The sequence below is a fragment of the Myotis brandtii genome, unplaced genomic scaffold, assembly GCF_000412655.1.
Source record: "Myotis brandtii unplaced genomic scaffold, ASM41265v1 scaffold190, whole genome shotgun sequence".
Taxonomy (NCBI): domain Eukaryota; kingdom Metazoa; phylum Chordata; class Mammalia; order Chiroptera; family Vespertilionidae; genus Myotis; species Myotis brandtii.
Window position 1 is genome coordinate 5,194,531 of NW_005357076.1, and position 13,975 is coordinate 5,208,505.

The 13,975-nt window shown below is 38.5% G+C and overlaps 1 protein-coding gene across 1 annotated transcript in view; it reads right to left on the reverse strand.

The window, feature by feature from the left end:
* The window catches only part of MCU (mitochondrial calcium uniporter), a 44,070-nt gene that overhangs the window by 18,942 nt on the left and 11,153 nt on the right, over nucleotides 1–13,975 (reverse strand). The window contains exons 3-4 of the mRNA XM_005864703.2: nucleotides 2,186–2,356; nucleotides 1,025–1,129 (exon numbers count right to left, since the gene is read on the reverse strand). Of these exons, the coding sequence (XP_005864765.1) occupies nucleotides 1,025–1,129; nucleotides 2,186–2,356 (276 nt within the window). The remainder of the gene's footprint in view (nucleotides 1–1,024; nucleotides 1,130–2,185; nucleotides 2,357–13,975) is intronic.

Here is a 13,975-nt window from a genome sequence, read left to right on the forward strand (position 1 = left end):
CCCTACTAGGGATGTGCCCGCAACCAAGGTACATGCCCTTGACCGGAATCGAACCTGGGACCCTCCAGTTCGCAGGCCGACGCTCTATCCACCGAGCCAAACCAGCTAGGGCGAGTCTTGCACACTTTGAACTCTAGAAGTCATCTATGTCAACAGGGTCTTCTTTCATTAAAGTTGCAGCTCACATTTGCATACCGCTTTACACTTTCCAGTTACCAGAAGAGGAAACTGCACTCTAGAAAGCGGTAACTAGTCTAGAATTTCACAGTGAGGTGGCAGCGTCCCTCGGGATTTCTCTATCAGCTCTCTTTTGCTAATCCTCCTTATCCTAATGGTTGAATGCATCTGAACTTCCAGGTTCTTTGGCAAGCTTTGATTTGTCCATCTGTGTCATTGCTTAAAAATTGGTGACTATTCTCCCATCTTCCAAGCTCCCTTTTCAAACTCTTACTTCTTCAGCTTCATATACAACTGTACAAGGTTTCATTCCTATACTAAGTCTTTTATTCCATAACTAGAGGCCAGGTGCATGAAATTCATGCACAAGCGGGGGGGGGGGGGGGGGGGGGGGGAAGGTCCCCTCAGCCCAGCCTGCACCCTCTCCGATCCGGACTTCGAACTATAAAAAAAAAGGATTAATTCTCAATACAAATATTTAAGAGCACAGGGAAGTCCATAATTTATTTTATTTTAAAAAGATCCCCTCTATAATGTTGTTAAAATAATATGACTTTTAGCCTGTATGGAGGGAAGGAGCTTAAGTTATGTAGAACATTCATTTATGTGAAACAGTGGCCATATCAGATAATAAGCTTTCTGGTGTTTAGGTAGAATTTAAGTTTTAGTCAATGTACTGGCCAAGTGCCAGGTGCTCAAGGAGTTCTTTAACTGAAACAGAGTCTGCATGTAAACCTTTCAGTGTTCTTAGAATACTGCCTGTTTCTCAAGGTTATCCAGGGGAAAGTTAAGTTCTTTCCAAAAGCCCTTCCCTCATTCCTCTGACCTTATCAAGGTTACTTTTTACCTCTCTTTGGTGGTCGGACATGATATGTTAAGTCATTAATGACCAGCTTAAAGTCATCAAGGAGAAGGAGGTCTATCCCTGTTGAGGCAGCAACTCGGACGCCATCTGTGAAAAAAGTTTAATGTGAAAATGTAAACTTGTCATATGTCCATAATTATTTAAGAATGGTCATGAAAAAGTAATCCTCAAAATAGATTTTAAGAATGATGTCTCTCTTAATTTCAGTTAACTTTTTGCCTCATCCTTAAGTCTATGCTAAACAAAGCTTATACTATTATCTGAGACTTTTTGTTTTCATGGCCTCAAGCCTGTGAAGATTTAACAACATATTTTTCTGGGAGAATTTTATGAAAGTGAAATAATTATATAGATCTATAGGTGTCAGTTGGAAATCTAGGGTCACTGGGAGAGCTGCACGGCCGTCTTATATTTGTCTATGATGGAAGGTGGGTGAGTAAAAAAACCACATTTTCCATTATGTGGTACTTTTCAGTGTGGTCACTGATTAGATGCCAATAATTCGTTAGGGATGAATGCTAGGGCTAGCCAAACACACCAAGCTGGTCTACTAGTTATACTACTACATGAATTGAGTATTAAGTATATCTAAAATATTTATAGCATAGAAATGTGGCAAATTGTAATAGCTGGTGAATTCAAGTGAAGGCTAAGTGGGTACTTATTGTACTAATGTGGATTTAAAATGTTTTAAAGTAAAAATTAGGAAAATATGTAAAGCACTTAAAAATAAATAAGTAAAATGGGTGTCATGTCAAATGGGAATTTTTGGTGCCTTATTTTATATTCTTTTCAAGTATACATGTTTTTATTTTGGTAAGTCTTTATATGAAAGACATAAGAAAATCTAAAAAGAAGTCCTAATATTTCATATCTCCAGAGATGAGGACTCAACCACTGGAAAAATTTATTCTACGCCTAAGGCAATGATGAAAGGTCTTAATAATATTCAGTGCCCACAGCATTATATGTGAGGTGCTTTTGAATGAGACTCCCTGTGTATATATATTTGTTAAAACTGAATAGTTATATTCTGAGAACCACTTTCTCTCCTGCTGACATTTGCTAAGCAAAGAAAGTTAAGAGTAAGAGATTCTTTTGCAGAAACTTGTGTGTGTGTTTGAATAATGAAGGTGACTGTACCTGGTGAGTAGATTGCAACTCGGTCAATTCCCCGATCCTCTTCTTGTAGTTGTCGTAAAAACACACCAACAGAGTCTGAGATAGGTTTGAGTGTGAATTGGCAGCGTTCACGCCGGGATGGTAGCCTCACAGATATCACAGGCAACCCATTTTGATACACCACTGTCACATCTGAATGAAAAAGACCCCCAATCATATGAAAGTTAGATTCATTATGTTACAGCTATATTCTTACCATTCTTATATGGGATCTGTTATTATCAGTGTGGTTTAAAATGTTTTCAAAGGTTTAAGAATATGTCCTTTAGCTTTAGTTGACAGTTATTCTGGGAATTAGAATCACACAACTCACTTTTCAGAAAAATAGAAACATGCAAAGGATTATCTTCTAAGTGGATCAAGGAAAAGCTTTCTCAGGAATTTGAGGTAAAGTTCTTGGTATTGCTGAAGAACTTTATCTGGTTCCGTTTATTAAGATTTTATGAAGTAGTCAGAGATTGCTAGCTGACTCCATAACCTGTAGGAGGTGGCTCTTGGGAGCCAGAGCTTTCAAGAAGCCCTGGGGAATTAATAATATTTTAAAGTACACCAATAAGGGAGATTCTTGCTCAAGGATACAACCCATATTTATAGTACAATATTATATCCAAGGTACTTGATAAGTAATCATTCTCTTACACAACATGGACATATTATGAAATAATAAAAAACAGTTTTTTTTATATTCTCCTGAACATCTTCCTGAGGTTAGTGAGAAGCCAAAGATGAACTATTTGGCATTTTCTAACAAAAAGTTAATAAAGAAGATATTATTATAAGCTATACAACTGGAAGGATTTTCTACATTAGTATTGCACAGAATTCCTTATTTCCTTATCTTTTTCCTCACTACTCTTGATTTGCAGAGCCTGTCATTAAAACAAATGTCAAAATAACTCAAAGTAATTTTCAAATGAATTTTTAAAAATAAATTAATTTTGAACCAGTATATATATGCAACCAAGTATTTAAAGATAAGTTAGCACCAAGGAAGGAAAACAGGTTTCAGAGTCAAATCTGGGCTGGAATTCTGGCTGTTAACTTTGGACATATTATATAACTTCTCTGATCCTCACTTTTTCATATATAAGCTGGGTTTAATCCCTAACTGATAGAGTTGTTATAAGGAATCCTATATAATAAAAGGCTAATATGCAAATCGACCAAATGGTGGAACGACCAGTCGCTATGATGCACACTGACCACGAGGGGGCAGACACTCAACGCAGGAGCTGCCCCCTGGTGGTCAGTGAGCTCCCATAGGAGGAGCGCCGCTCAGTCAGAAGCTGGGCTCACGGCTGGTGAACACAGCGGCGGTGGCGGGAGCCTCTCCCGCATGTGTAGCAATGCTAAGGATGTCCGACTGATGGCTTAGGCCCGTGGGGAGCGGGCCTAAGCCATCAGTCGGACATCCCCCGAGGGCTCCTGGACTGTGAGAGGGTGCAGGCTGGGCTGAGGGGACAACCCCCCCCACCCCCCGAGTGCACAAATTATGTGCACCGGGCCTCTAGTAAATAAAATAAACCAATTAAAACACTTAGCACACTGATTGATACATAGTGATATCATTGTCTCCTTTGCTTTTTTTTTTAAGAATCAAAAGGTACATTCTATAATGTTTCTAAGGATTCATATCCCTCGAAATTGATGAGTTGATAGGAAATGTATGTAGATTAAAGTTCTGGAGATCCCAAATGCATCAAAGTTTCCATAGTCATTTACACCTTATTTTCTTACCTATCTAGTAATTTATAAGGTCTACAACGTATACAAAAGCCTCATTCTAAATTCTTTCAGGACTTAAATTTTAAAGCAACCTTTATTAAGGCATAGCTTATAAATAAAAAAAATACACTTATTTTAAATGAATGTTTGATGAATTTTGACACAATAATAAAAATTCCCTTGAGCCCCATCCCAGTTAATCTCTGGGCAACCAGTTTTGATTTCTGTCACCGTATTTTTCTAGAGTTTCATAACACTAGAATCATATATTATATACACACTTTTAAAACCTGGCTTCTTTCTCTCAGCATGACTTTGATATTCATGTTGCTGTATGCATTAGTAGTTCATTCATTTTTATTGCTGATAGTATTTAACTGTATGGACACACTATAATTTATTTATCCATTCACCTATTGATTGTGGCATACATTTTATCATCATTTTACTTTTAACCTATCCATGTCTTCATACTTAATGTGGGTTTCCGCCCTGGCCAGTGTGGCTCATCCCATGCACTGAAAGGCTGCAGGTTTGATTCCTGGTCAGGGCACATGCCCAGGTTGTGGGCTTGACCCCCAGTAGGGAGATCTCCCTCCCTTTCACTTCCTGTCTTTAAAAAATATCAATAAAAATATTTTAAAAAATGTGGGTTTCCCTTACACAGGATATACTTAGGTCTAGCTATTTTATCCAATCTGACCACCTCTGCCTTTCAATTAAAGTGTGTATATTATTTGCATTTTATAAATTATAAGTATAGTTGGATATAAGTCCACCCACCATCTTGCTACTTAATTTCTTGACCCAACTGTTCTTCTACTTTTCCTATATTCTTGCCATCCATATTTTAGATTTAACTGAGGGTTGTTTTTTTTTAATTGATCTAAGAGAGAAAGGAAAGAAGGGAGGGAGGGGGAGAGAGATAGAAAGGAAGAGAGAGAGAGAAACATCAATGTGAGAGAGAAACATAGATCAGTCCATCACCCAATAGCGCCCTGACCAGGAATCAAACCCGCCATCTTTTGGTGTATGGGATGATGCTTCAACTGAGCCACATTGGCCAGGGGTTAATTGAGTATTTTTTATGATTATGTTTAATCTCTACTAATGGCTTATTACCTATACCTTCTCATGTTTTTAGGGGAGTTACTCTACAGCAGATGTTGGAAAACTTTTTCTGTAAAGAGCTAGGTAATAAATATTTTGGGCTCTGTTCCAACTACAGACTGCACTGTGGTACAAAAGCAGCCATAGGCAACACATAAACAAATGGGTATGGCTGTGTTCCAATAAACTTTTTCTTTTTTAAAAAAATATATTTTATTGATTTTTTTACAGAGAGGATGGGAGATAGAGAGTTAGAAACATCGATGAGAGAGAAATATTGGCCAGCTGCCTCCTGCACACCCCCTACCAGGGATGCGCCCTCAACCAAGGTACATGCCCTTGACCGGAATCGAACCTGGGACCCTTCAGTCCGCAGGCTGATGCTCTATCCACTGAGCCAAACCAACCAGGGCCCAATAAACTTTTTCTACAAAAATAAGCAGTGAGCAGGATTTGGCTTACTGGTTTGCTGAACCCTGTTCTATGGTTTACAATATACACCTTTAACTTATCACAGTTAATTTTCAAATAATTTCATGCCATTTTAGGTATAGTGTAGTGGATGCTACAACAATATACTTCCATTCCCCTTGCTTTGTAGTATCATATATTTTACTAGAGGCCTGGTGCATGAAATCGTGCACTGGGGGGCGGGGGCGGGGAGAGGTTCCCTCAGCCCAGTCTGCGCCCTCTCGCAGCCCGGGACCCCTCAGGGGATGTCTGTCTCGCAGTCTGGGACTCCTCACTCCTTATCGCCTGCCTGCTCACTCCTTACCACTTGGCTCGCTGCTCCTTAGTGCTGCCGTGGAGGCAAGAGAGGCTCCCGCCACCACTGCCACAGTTGTGAGCCTGGCTTTTGGCTGAGCAGCGCTCCCCCTAGGGGAGCGCACTGACCACAAAGGGGCAGTTCCTGCATTGAGTGTCTGCCCCCTGGTGGTCAGTGTGCATCATAGTGACTGGTTGCTCCGGTCGTTCCGCCATAACAGTTGCTTAGGCTTTTATTATATAGATGGAACTACCTGACAGTCAATGTGCCTCCCTCAGGGGCCCTGGATTGCGAGAGGGTGCAGGCCAGGCTGAGGGACCCCACCGGTGCACAATCGAGGCCGGGGAGGGACGTGGGAGGTTGGCCAGCCAGGGAGGGACTGCGGGAGGACTCCAAGGCGTGTCTGGCCCATCTCGCTCAGTCCCGATCGGCCAGACCCTAGCAACAAGCTAACCTACCAGTCAGAGCGTCTGCCCCCTGGTGGTCAGTGCACATCATAGCGACTGGTCAACCATTTGACTGTCTGCCCCCTGGTGGTCAGTGCACGTCATAGCAACTGGTCATCATAGCGAGGTGGTTGAGCGGCCTTAGCATATCATTAGCATATTAGGCTTTGATTGGTTGAACGGACAACCGTACGACCGGACACTTAGCATATTAGGCTTTTATTATATAGGATTTCTATATGTTATAGGCCATACAATACATTATTTTTGCTTTGATAAGTGATATTTTGAAGAAATTCTGAAATGAGGAAAAATCTCTTTTATTTTTACACAATATTCATCCCTTTTGTATCGATCCAAATTTCCATTTAGCATTATTTTTTGTTTGTTTGTTTGAAGGTCTTCCTCAAACATTTCTTGGTGTGCAGATGTTGCTGGCAACAAATTCTCTCAGCTTTGGCAAGTCAGAAAAAGGCTTTATTTCACCTTCGTTTTTGAAGAGAATTTTGCAAAAAATTCTACGTTGACAGATATTTTTTTCCTTTCAGCACTCTAAAGAACTATGTCTCCTGGTTTGCAGAGTATATATTTACCTTTGTTTCTCTGTATGCAATGTCTTTTTAACTCTGACTCCTTTTAATATTTTCTCTTTATCATTGGTTTTAAACAATTTTATTATAATTTTTCTTTCTATGGTATTCTTTATGATTATCTTGCATGTGAGTCATTATATTTCTTCAAATTTGGAAGAATTTGGCCATTATTCAAATATTTTTTTCTGTCTCCTACCCTTCTTCTTTTGGGGTTCTAGTTATACTTAATAATAGTGTAACTAATTTTATGATACAGGGCACCGAGGTGCTCTTCATATTTTTGTTTTTGTTTTTCCCCTCTCAGCTTCATTTTGGATAGTTTTAATTGTCATGAGCTTCAATATCACTGACCTTTTCTTCAGTAGTGTTTTATCTGCTGTCAATTCCATCTGCACTGTTTTTCACTTCAGACATATTTTTCATCTCTAGAAGTTCCACTTATTTTATTTTTATATCTTCTATTTCTCTTCATGTTATGCTTATGTTTTCTTTCTATCCTCTGAATAAAAGGATCATATTTATAATAACTACTTTAAAATCCTGGTCTGTTAATGTCATCCTTTCATCACTTCTAAGTCTATTTCAATATCCTAGTTCTTTTCCTGCTTGTTCATATTCCTAGTCATTTTTTAAAAAAATATATTTTTATGGATTTTTTTTTTTCAGAGAGGAAGGGAGAGGGATAGTTAGAAACATCAATGAGAGAGAAACATCGATCAGCTGCCTCCTGCACACCCCTACTGGGGATGTGCCCGCAACCAAGGTACATGCCCTTGACCAGAATCGAACCTGGGACCCTTCAGTCCGCAAGCCGACGCTCTATCCACTGAGCCAAACCTGTTAGGGCCCTAGTCATTTTTGATTGGAGGTTAAAAACTGTTAATTTTACATTGTTGAGTGCTGGATCTTGTATAGTTAAGTAACTTTCTTTTTTTTAAACATGTTTTTTAAAAAATATATAGAGGAAGGGAGAGGGAGAGAGAGACAGAAACATCAATGATGTGCGAGAATCATGGATCGGCTGTCTCCTGCATGCCCCCTACTGGGGATTGAGCCTGCAACTCAGGCATGTGCCCTTGACCGGAATCGAACCTGGGACCCTTCAGTCTGCAGGCTGACGCTCTATCTACTGAGCCACACAAGCCAGGGCTAAACATATTTTTATTAATTTTTTTTTTTTAAGAGAGAGAGGAAGGGAAAGGGAGAGAGAGCTAGAAACATCAATGAGAGAGAACATTGATTGGCTGCCTCCTGTACGCCTCTCACCCGGGATTGATCTCGCAACTCAAGCATGTTCCCTGACTGGGAAATTGAACCAGCAAACTCTTGGTGCCTGGGTTGATGCTCAACCACTGTGCCACACCGGCTGGGCGTTAAGTTACTTTCAAGCCTTTAAAAAAAGTCTATTAGGATAGATCTAGAGAATCCTTTATTTGAGGGCCAATTTGGTCCCACTTCTAAGATATGGTTCTTCTGGAAGTCTCTACTGAATATTCATGTATTCAGTGATGTCTTTTCCTTCTGGCTGGAGAGAAGTCAAATGATTTCTGGCACTGTATGAGCACTGAAAATTATTCATCTTATAGCTCCTAGTAATTGTTTTCCTTGGAAGTTGTTCTGGCCTAGTCCTATGGTTTAGAATTTAGCTGAAGCCTCAGCTGTGAGCTGAGGCAACATAGGGTTAATCTCATTTGTTTCTCTTTTCTCAGAGGTCACAGTCCTGTGCTGTTGTCCAATGTCTAAAAACAGTTGTTTCATATATTCTGTCTGGTGTTCTAGTTGTTGACAGCAGGACAACAATTTCCATGGCAGTTAATTCTTTGTAAATACATGATTTGAATTTTTATATAAAAACTAAAAAGAAGCCAAGTCAAAAATCTCTTTTGCTTTAATCCTTCCAAAAGAGTAGTCTATGTTTCTAAGGAAGAAGACACCAGAAACAGTACTGTGAACTTAACACACAGCACGTACAGTTAAAGTTTTCAATATATAAAGATATTTGAAATTTTTCAGTTTTTCTCATTTCTAAGAGAATCCTGAGCAATTCAGTGTTTTCTTAAAGTCAGAGCCACTAATATGAACATCCCTATCTCTTCTGCAGGTAATAATGATGAACTCATAAAACTAGGTGACTAACTTGTTTACCTGGTGTTTTTCCCCTCAATTATTTCCTTTCCATATATGAAAAAAAAATTCAACTATAGATTTCAAAATTTAGACCGAGTTGAATTTAAATAAAAGAAATCTATGACTTTAAACACATATGGTATGGAAAATTTCACTAAAACATCAGTTTCACAGGTAAGTGCTTAAGGGTTACTATTTTAAAATAACCGAGAGAAAATTAGTCTTTCTCGTGTACTTTAACTTTCTTCTTTAAAGACTGTGAAGCTTTTCAAAGGAATGAAACATGAAAGCTTTGAGAAACTACATGGAATAGTACACTTCAGAACTGATTAAGCTTCATTGTAATATTGCTTTTGAAATAAATCTGCAGGTCTCCTTCTTTCCCACATAATAAATTGTAATGTAAATATTAGTTTTCTTGTTTTGCAACCAAAAAAGGACAATTACCAAAGTTCCTCCAGTTTAACAATATCTAAAATAGCTGCTGGTTGTAGTTAAGTCACAATGAATGTTTCCAAGCTAATGACAGTTGTCTGCTATTATTCTCTGGAGACAGATATTCTTTTTTTAAGTGTAAATTTCATCAGGTGACTCTTGGATTGTTGTTTCCTTCATCTTTTGCTATTATTTCCATTTCAATAAAATAAGAAATAATGTATGTTTTACATCAGTGCGTTTCAAAGAAATCTAAAAATATGGGCATCCAGTATGAATAACGAGCGATAGAACATGACAGCAGATTTAGGCATAAAAATAAAAAGACAAGGAATTTTCCAGACTAAAAGAAGTGCAAGGCAAACAAATATTTGGGTTTTAAGAAGGAATTGTTTTTAAAAAATGTATTTGGGGCAATAGGTATAAAAAAGTCATAAAATACAAATACTTGTTATTTAGCCAATTGTTAAAAATGTTTTAAAATGCATAGTGGGATGTTCAATTGGTTTTCAAAATAATGGGTAAAATCTCTAAAATACATTATGAACTTGACTGTATATACCTTAAGGTCTTATTATGAAAGAGAACTGGTACAATAAGGAAGCACATGTGGAGTGTTTTCTACAAAACTATTTAGAGCTGAACTTTATATGATGGATGATTCCAGTGGCTGTCTTACCATTGTCTCTTTCTTCCCTCTTTTTGTAATATTCTACATCAAGACTGTGAAATATAAGCATAAAATTTTAGTGTTGGAAAGGCCAGGGAAATCACACAGACTAATGTCCTCCTTTTACAGGTAAGCAGAACAAAGTTGAACAAGGTTAAATGATAGTGCTAAGGTCATATACAGTAGTTCAACCCAAAGCCATTTTACAGCATCTAATGATGTTAACTACTCCTTCACTTTATAAAAAGCTTTCCTTTTTCCATGCCCTCCTGGTTGTTTTTACCTTTCTGTTTATACCTTCTACTTTTCCCTCATAGGCTCTTCCTGTATTCATCCCTTAAGTTTCTAAGTGCTTTACCTAGACCTCTATGCTTCTCAATCCACACACTCTCTAGGCAATCTCATCTCCTTACAAAGTGTCAGCTACCATCTAAATGCTGATGTTCCAAACCTAAAGTCAATTGTTTGCTGGACAACTAGGTTTCCCACAGGCATACCCCAAACTCAAAAATCCTAAAACTAAATTAATCTTCTTCCAAACCCTCTGACATTTCTCATCTCAGTCAATAACACCATCATTACATAACTATGGCCCAAACCAGAAAATTGTCTGATATCCTTGACTCCTCTTGTGGATGAAAAAAGGACCACATACTAAACCTGACGAGCTTAGGAGAGGCTTGAACATAAAAACATATGTGCAGGATGGCCTGAACATAAAAATTCCTAAGTAAAAGCAGGTCGTGGTGGGTAGTCATGTCCCAGGCCTGTAGTTTCCTTGACACAGGTCAATCTTTACCTTAACTGAGCCTGTTTTATTGTCTTTTTGCATCCAACAAAACATATTTTTGAAATTTCAGAGTAATATTTTTCAGACCCCTCAAAGCACAACTGCCAGAGCAGGAAAACACAGATCTCCTCATTGTTATCTTGTTGCCCAAATACCAACTCTATGTACTGCAAGTGTTTACTGAGGCAGATTAGTAAGAAGCTAGAAAAATTCCTTGGCAAGTGGAATGCGGAAACTGCGACAGAGAGTTAAACAAATGGTTGAGCAATTAGAATTGAGCTAATAAATCACAAGAACTTATCTTCCCTAACCAAAGACACCTAAAAGCAGATAGTTTACATCTCTCCTCCCCAACCAAATAGCAGGTAGCTTAAATCACCCAAGTCAGGGAGATAGATAACAGAGACCCAGTTAGTGCCATTAGTGTCAGACAAACCCAAGAAGGATGAAGTCAGGGGAATAAATAACACAACAGCCCCAAAACACAAATCCAAGACAAAGGTGAAGCTGACCAGATAATGATCTCAAACCCCACTATCCACTCATTTTGATATATCAGCATATTAAAGGGCATACCTAGAAAGCTGATAAATACTAATACTCTGATTAAGACCTAAAATTTCTGCCTGCAGACAATAGATAAAAGCCCTTAGACAAAGAATGCCAGCATGTGTTCTCCCTTGAGCATTTCCACAGGCACGTATTTTCGCTTTCTTTCTCCTGAGTTCTAAGGGTTGCAACCAGGGGAGCAGAGGGTAGCAGCAGTTGGTCCCAGGCTAACCCTTTGATCCTGTCTCCACGGGTCCTCCTTTTGCCTCTATGACTTTTCAGCAAGCCCAGCAGCCCTGCCATGCATGGCTCACTTCTTCTGCCTCTGTGACTTGTTTTCCCGAGTTGAAGCAGCCCTGCCTCGGCTCACTTCCTTTATCTCTGAGTCAAAGCAGCTGTGTCTTGGCTCAATCCTGTTGCTATGATCTTGCTTCTTCTATCCTAAGCCCTTCCATTGTCTCACTGTCCTAAACTTTATTAAATGTACTCTCAAAATCACCTGGACTCATATCTTTGAAATCTTTCCTGCACAAAGTCAAGGACTCACACATCTAAGACCTGTGCTGGGACAGACTTGCCTCAGCCCTGTCCATTTCCAGTGACATTTACTCTGCAGTAACCACAAATGTAAAAGAAATATGTGTTTCTCCATTTTGCTTTTTATCCAATCCCAGAAATTTCCTCACTTTGCATTTTTCTGCCTCCTTAATCTACCACCAGTGGATTTCATGTAATCCTCCTTGTGTCTCCATTTATACTAATGTATAAAATAAGGTGCAAAACTGCCAATATCTGCAATATTTTCTCAATCTGTCAAGATTTTGCTTCCTGGCAACTGTCATCAGTTTGGCTCAAATAAACTCATAAAATTTTTCTACAGGTTTCGACATTTCTTACATTGACAACTCTTAGAGGCAGAACATGACATTTCTCATATCTAATAGGTCAGCACATCCTTTAATTTTATTTCCTAAAATCTCTAATCCTTCCAATTTGCTCTACTATTACCATCTTAATCCAGGTCACCACTGCCTCTTTCTTATAGCGGCTACCTTGTATTGGACTTCTTTCTTCACTCAAGCCTTGTTCCCATTCAAAAATTATCCACACTAAATCAGGGTAATCTTTCTTCTCCAAAAAAACCCCACTATCCTGAAGTTGGTATTTTGTGTTTATCATTACCATCCATTACACACACACACACACACACACACACACACACACACACGCGCGCGCACGCGCGCACATGCGCGCGCATATACATACCCAAATACATGTTACATAGTAAGTATTGTGATAGCCAGCCTCTGAGATAGCTCTATATGATCCTTGCCTCTAGAGGTATTCACATTCTTGTGTGGTATCATCCCACATCAAATCATGTCTGCTCTGCATAATCAGAATACAGCAGATGTGATGGTGTGAAACTTCTGAGGTTATGCCATAAAAGACTGTGTAGCTTCTGTCCCACTCTCTTGAAACCAGCAGTTATATCATGAGGACAATCCTACAATCCCATGGAGAAGTCAACATGGAGAAGAAGTAGGGCCTCCCACCAAGAGCCAGCACCAACTTCTAAACTATATTAGTAAGCAACCTTAGAACAAGACTCACTTTTAGTTAAGAAGTTTTAATTTCAGACCATCCTATGTGGTTACTGTAGGTCTCTGAGTTTGTAAGGCTGTCATGCAGGCCTCCTCTCATCTTTATCAGGCAAGTTAAGTATGTGGGCCCTTTTTTTCCACAAAACTAAGATGTGATTATGAGGCCTAAATGATAAAAATTCCTCCCTTACCCCTATTTCCTAAAAACAAAGTTATAAATAATTTTTTAATATGTGGTATTATTAGTCCTATGTGAAAGTTGTACAACCTATGTACCTTTTGTAATTCTGGTACTTTTAAAATCAGTTTATGAAAAGAATTTCTCATAAATGTCAACAAAGCATTTGTGTGAAGTAAATGGCCATTCCATCTCTTCCTTCTATCCACCTACTCATTCTACTGAGAATTAAAGATTTTATTTTGCTTTTGTAAAAATGAAACCCTGTACTAATATAGTGCTCTAGCCACTTTTTCTTTATAAGAATACTGCTTTTGATGGTGCTGTTGTGAAAGTAACTTCATTAAATTAGACCCCACTTTAATTTCTGGGTGGTGAAAAATACAATACAATCTGAAATAGTGACAGTGCAGTAGAACAATTATGGGTCTTGGAAACTCAGATTTGGTAGTACTCAAGTTCTACCATAGGAGACATGTTGAATCCACAAGCACATTACTGATTACTGAATATAACTGTATCTCAGTTTCCTTCCCTATATTGCAGGGATTCTAATATTTCACAAGATTCAATGAGAATATATGAAAATGCCTGCTATAATAGTTTCTCTTGCTTTTTCTAAAACTAAAGTCTAAAATCATATAACACATCCATGAGAAATTTTCCAATCACGCCTTTAAATTTCAAGACAACAAAAATGACTTGTTCCACTGAAGGCAAAAAAGGTTGAGAGTATAAATTATGCAAACCAATTCTGT